The sequence below is a fragment of the Mastomys coucha genome, unplaced genomic scaffold (genome assembly GCF_008632895.1).
Source record: "Mastomys coucha isolate ucsf_1 unplaced genomic scaffold, UCSF_Mcou_1 pScaffold8, whole genome shotgun sequence".
NCBI lineage: Eukaryota > Metazoa > Chordata > Mammalia > Rodentia > Muridae > Mastomys > Mastomys coucha.
The window spans coordinates 80,068,388-80,074,387 of record NW_022196914.1 but is presented as its reverse complement, the minus strand read 5'-3'; the positions used below and the strand labels follow the sequence as shown (position 1 = coordinate 80,074,387).

Below are 6,000 nucleotides of genomic sequence, written 5' to 3'. Positions count from 1 at the left end.
TTTCTTTGGATGAATGAGTGAGCCGGCCACGTGCAATTAACTGGCAATCTCCAGCCACTTTAGGGGCGGGAGCGGAGAGCTGCGAGGAGGAGAATCACAACTGGATCTCTCCAGGCTGACCCGGTCTGTGAGTCTGCAGACACGTGCTGCCACCGCAGGGCGGACCTAGTGGGAGAGAAAGCTCCCCGGCGCCCGAGCGTGCTCGCCCCCGCGGCCGCCGAGCCCGGGGCGCGAGTGCGTCGGCAGGACCCCTGGCTGGCGGACCGAGCGTCCCTGCGGCGGAGGTGAAAATGGAGGGCGAGGAGCTGGCTGGGCAACTGAGCAGCTGCGCCACGGGAGGGAAAAGCGTGGAAAGAGAGGCACGCAGACCCGGCGCCAGCTAGGTAAGGAGAAGGGCCCACCTCGGCTCCGGAAAGGGGGCGGGGCTGGGCGGGGCCGCGGAATATAAGCGTCCCGGGCCGCCGAGCCAGTTTTTTCGGAGTTCGCGGTCGGAAGTGCAGCTAGGGGCCCGGTGGGGGCGGCCAGGCTGCCGGAGCGCGGCGCCCGAGGGCCTCAGTCTTTCCCGTGCCAAGACTGCCCTGCTCTACCGGGAGAAGCAGCAGCAGCCCAGGAAGCCTTCCAACGCGGGCGCCGCGCGGGAGCACCGAATACCCTCCCCCCCTCCTGGGGGCTCCCTCCCCCTCCCCCTCGCCACAGGGGCGTGGCCAGGCGTTGCGGGGATTGGCGCTCCCGGTACGTCCGCGTCCGGCGTGGTGACGCAGCACGTCGACGTAAGTGACGCGCAGGCCCGGGCCGCTCCTCCTTCCCTGAGTGAGTGCCGGCCGGGTCGGGGCGGGGGGAGAGGAGGGAGGGCGCCGGAGGGAGAGGCGACCCGGGGAGTCGTTGTGGGCCGCGGGCCGGACCGGGACCGGGGCTGGGGCTGCGGCAGCCTGGGCCGGGCGGAAGTCTTGGCGGGCCGTTGGGAGGCCGCCGAGGCTGTTCGGGGTTCTCCCCGGCCGGACTTTCGCTCCCGGGCGCCCTGAGCCTCCGGCCCTGTGCCCACCCCGCTCCAGCTCGCGTCTCCAGACTCCAATTAGGTCAGGCTGGGAGTCCCGCGGCCGCGGCTCCGGCCCGCGACGCGCGGTGGCCGCTCGGCTCGCCTTTCTTCTTCCCCAGCCTTGCTCTCGGCCTCCCCCTCCCCCTTCTCCCCCGGTTCCTGGGTTTTGTTTTGTTTCTGCTGGTAGGGGTTTTGTGTCAACCCGTGCTCATGGGTGTACATTATCATGCTCCTCTTTTGTAGAGCACCCCGACGGCCATGGAGGCTGAAGAAACGATGGAATGCCTTCAGGAGTTTCCTGAACATCATAAAATGATCTTGGACCGATTGAATGAACAACGGGAGCAGGACCGGTTTACAGACATCACCCTGATTGTCGACGGTGGGTAGGGTAGTGGGCAGAAGAGGAAAATTGGAGCTTCAGTTCTCTCTGACTGCCCGCCTTTTTGTACCCACCCTCTCCGGGCTCTCTTCCAAAGTCTGGAGGGTTTGCATCGGAACCGGGAGGGCGCCTGTCAGTGTTGCTCACGTAGACCATGCTGCCGAAAGCTGGTTGGCTAGTCTCGACTTTAATCTAGAGTCTGATGTGCATCATCACATTTTAACTTCTTGCAGCTATCTCAAGTTTTATAATTGCACATTCGAACGTTCAGATAAGTGCCCCGAGGTCAGAGAGGATACCTCAAAATGTTTGATCAGACAAGGAGGCAGTCTCAATATTTTGTTAATAAGCCTGTTCTTAGCAAACTAAGTTGGGAATCTTTGCTAGTCCTCCTTGTATAGGCAAATCCAGATTAGGATTCTTTTTATTTAGTGGAAACTGGCTTTCAAGACAAGATGTTCCTTATAATGGGAGATTGTAGGTGTGTTGTGTAGGTATATTAGACATATTGTAACATTTCCTGTGACAAACACGTTGGCTTTGTACTTTTTTTTCTACTCTTTCTAAGTGAACTTTTGCATTGTCACATTTAGCACTTCATTTCATTTTGTTTTCTGTGTATGAGTGTTTTGCCTGCACACATTTATATGTGCACCACATGCCTGACTGGTGTTCTAGGTCAGAAGAGTGTGTCAGATCCCTTGGAACTGGAAGTGCAGACAGTTTTGAGCTGCCCATGTGTGGTACTGGGAACTGAACCTGGCTTCCCTGGGAGAGCAGCTGTTGCTCTTAGCCACTAAACCAGTTCTCCAGCCCATACTTAGCCATTTCAGTGGGGTTCAGTATACCTCACTACTTAATTGAATGGAACAGAAAGTGCTAGAAGAAATTTGTTACTTAGTATAAACTAGCTTTTATAAAAACTGATGAAGTCTTTGAAGTAAAGGATTAGATTCCTGCCTAATTAAAATTAAATATTCCCAAGATAATTGACAGGAATGGTTTGGATTTTTATAATAATATATGTGGATATATTTTGTTTTCTTTACACATTCATATATATTAGGTTTTCTTTATACATTTCATAATTTTAACTTTGATTTTGAAGCCAGTATATGATTTTTTTTTTTCTCTCCATCTCTTCACTCTTATCTAGGACACCATTTTAAGGCCCACAAGGCTGTTTTGGCTGCCTGCAGTAAGTTCTTCTACAAATTCTTTCAGGAGTTTACTCAAGAGCCTTTGGTTGAAATTGAAGGTAAGTGGCATTTTCCACAGTACTTAGAAAAATATAATTGGCTGATCTAGCAAGGCTTCCTGGGAAATAAATACCAGTAGTTGCTGGTAGAAAACTAGATACATTGCATTTTATTACTTGAGAATTTTTTTCAGGAAAGTGTTCTTTCAGGAGTTATAGATGCTGGTTTCTAACAAGTCTGGCCCATTGCTGAAACCAGGGTCCACTGTCATTTTAAAAGCATGCGTAAATGGAAACTACCATCTTTTTTTAGTGACCTTATGCTTTAGGGATGTTAGAAATGATAGAGATATTTTAAGTTACAGGAGAGACCTTCATACTATCAGAAGTAGTGATATACTGATGGGTACAAATGAAATGGACTGCCATAATATGGGAAAGACTAGGGAAGATGAACTTAAATAATTGGGAGAGAAGGGGCCATCAGTTGTAGGTATTACTTTGAAAGCAAATGGTTGACATTTTTTTTTCCCAAATGGCAAGCCAAGTGCCAGGCATTATGCTGTGTAGTTTGTGTCTTATCTAGGGCTCATGTTATTCTTTGAAAAGTAAGTGGCAGTATTTTGCATATGGGGATCAGGCTCCTACAGTTTGTGAAACTAAGGTTGCCTAGCTAGTCAGACATTTGGTTTGTACTATTATGTTTTTTTCTTTTGCTACTACAGTACTAACCCCCATGCCCTATAATTCTAAAAGCAATTAGAAATAAATACATGTGCCTATGTAAAACAGAATCTTCTTTCAGAGTTTCTATGCTTTGTGTCTTTTTTACTTAGAACATATTCTTTATCTGGGTGGGTTGCTTAGAAACTTTTCTTGGAGAAAAAAATGATACCTAGGGGAGTGAAGAAAAGAGTTATAATAACTTTCATTTTGGTATATTTCAGTTACTGTACCAGCAGGTCAATTACTTTTTGGTTATGTATGAGAGACAACACAGATTTCCTGGACATTCATAAGGATTGCTAGGGAGACTCTAGCTGTCTAGATAGTACTGTTTTTGCTACCTGCCAAGTCAGTCAGCTTGAGGCTTGTTAAGTAGCTAAAAAGTTACTTCATCTCAGTTGTGTATTTGTCTTCTCATCTAAAAGCAGGTTAATTGACTTACAGTGATTAGTTGAAATAATGCACATAGAAAACCTGCCACCTGGCATATTTGGTATATTGCCAAAGTGGGAGTTATTCATATTGATTACCTGTTGTGTTATGTAGTGTGCTAGATCCAAGAGCTGAAGCGTTTATGAACACAGCACTCCTTGAAGTGCTTGGAAATGTAGCAAGAGTCTAAAAGAAGGAGAAGTGCAGAGATATTAGCGGCCATTAGTATAGGTGGTGTATTGTGATGAGGAGAAGGAATTTTGTCCATTTCAGGGAGGAGTCCACTATACTAGATGGTTAGCAAAAAAGGTAGGGGCGGGGGCTGCCTATGGTGGGTACTCTTGATCCTGTACACAGTCCAGACCAAAGGCCAACATTATTGTCTTTATTGGTGGCTGTCCACCTTATTCCTTGAGGCAGGCTCTCTCAGTTGCTCCCAGAGCTGGCTTGTTGAGCTAGCCCTGCCACTGTCTTCCCAGTGCTTAAACTCCAGGCAGATTGCTGTGTTTACCCAGTGTTTGGCCCAGCGTTCTGGGGCTCTGAACTCCAGTCTTCACACCTGTACAGCAGGCACTCTGAGCCGCCTCCCCACACCTAACATTCTGAACCCTGGCCCAGGCTAGAGTACTTGTTGCTAATTCAGAAAGCAGCTGAAAGCACTGGAGAAAAGGATTTTTCCTTCTATTGCTTAGCACCTCTGACCTACATCCTCTACAGAGTGATACACATACACTAAATATATATATATATGTATATATGTGTGTATATATATATATTTTTTTGTTTTGTTTTGTTTTTTTTTTCGAGACAGGGTTTCTCTGTGTACCCCTGGCTATCCTGGAACTCACTGTGTAGACCAGGCTGGCCTCAAACTCAGAAATCCGCCTGCTTCTGCCTCCCAAGTGCTGGGATTAAAGGCGTGCACCCTTTAAATGTTTAAATTACAAAATAAAATGGAAAATACTTTTTCTTGTTATTTGGCAGGGTTCAGATTTAAAAAAAAAGTTATTAATTTTCATTTAACCCTTAACTCTGAAATTACTGTTTCTCCAAAGGTCTCCTGCTGAAAAGTTCTGAGCATGTATTAGAACACTTGAGTTTGGGTCTTAGTTTTACTGTTAAGACCTTGAGAGATATAGTTCTTTTTTAAAGACTATAAGTAGGCTTAGATTATGTCGTGGACATTTGGTGTAAGGGTAGGTAGGTGCTCTCTTCCTTTAGAGACTGCTTTTGTTTTTTTGCTTTAGCATGCAGTCAACCTATCTGAGTTCAGACACCCTCTTGGCTATGCATTCAATATGAATTTAGTTTCAAAGTCTTTGTAATCCTGGCAAAATGCTAATACCAGTTGTAATCCCATCTCTAGGGAGATGGGCAAGAAGATGGGAAATTTGGGGCCATCCAGGACTACAGCAAGATCTCAAACACATGCACATTGTTATACTGCTGTCAGAGTACAGGACTTTTTGATTATGTATTAGAGACAGCACAGTTTTACTGGACATACATAGGGATTGCTTATTTCGAATTACAGCTTACTTCAAATGTTGTTGAGAGGAGGAAAATAATTCCAAGTATCCCTGCCCACACCTTTTATTACCTTGCTTGGTTCTTTAGAAATTTTTCTGGTAGATTTTTTTTTCCCTGTTTATACCCATTGCTCAGCTGTGAGATTCGGGCTTTCCTTATGTCTAAGCCGAGATGTTTGGGAAGAAAAATAAAAGCCTTAGTACTCTGCTGCTTGAATTTGATTTCACTTTCTAGCCATCTCTCTTCAGAGTCCATGCGTATTTGCTGTGTGTTCTCTGCAGGAACTAGTTTTAATCAGTGGACAAGGGTGGGCTGTGCTTGTGCTGTTTCAGCTGGGACTGGAATCCCCATCTGTAACATGGCAACAGTGACTTGTGCTTTCTTGATGAAAATACCTTTGACTAGAAATACATCCCCACCCCCCTTTAGCTTTGAATGAAAATTGTTGCTCCTGAAGCCAGTTACATATGTGTTCAGCTTAGTAACTTGGATTTTATCCATGTATTAGCTTCAGGAGACACCTAGTCCCTAATTCAGAAAGAAGACTAATTTTCTAAATTCATTATTTTTTTTCCTTTTGAAACTATAGTTCTAAAATTTCTCTTTTGGCAATTCTATCATGTCCAGAAAACTTCATCCCTAATTGTCAAGGACAAGCCAGCAAAGGACATGTTAAACATAAAAATTGTGGGGTTT

General features: G+C 46.0%; 1 protein-coding gene across 1 annotated transcript in view; it reads left to right on the top strand.

Annotated features, from left to right (window-relative positions):
* The first annotated feature begins 449 nt into the window (after positions 1–449).
* Znf131 (zinc finger protein 131) overlaps positions 450–6,000 on the top strand; it is a 39,029-nt gene continuing 33,478 nt past the window's right edge. The window contains exons 1-3 of the mRNA XM_031360108.1: positions 450–770; positions 1,280–1,418; positions 2,575–2,676. Coding sequence (XP_031215968.1) covers positions 1,295–1,418; positions 2,575–2,676 — 226 coding nt within the window. The 5' untranslated portion in view covers positions 450–770; positions 1,280–1,294. The remainder of the gene's footprint in view (positions 771–1,279; positions 1,419–2,574; positions 2,677–6,000) is intronic.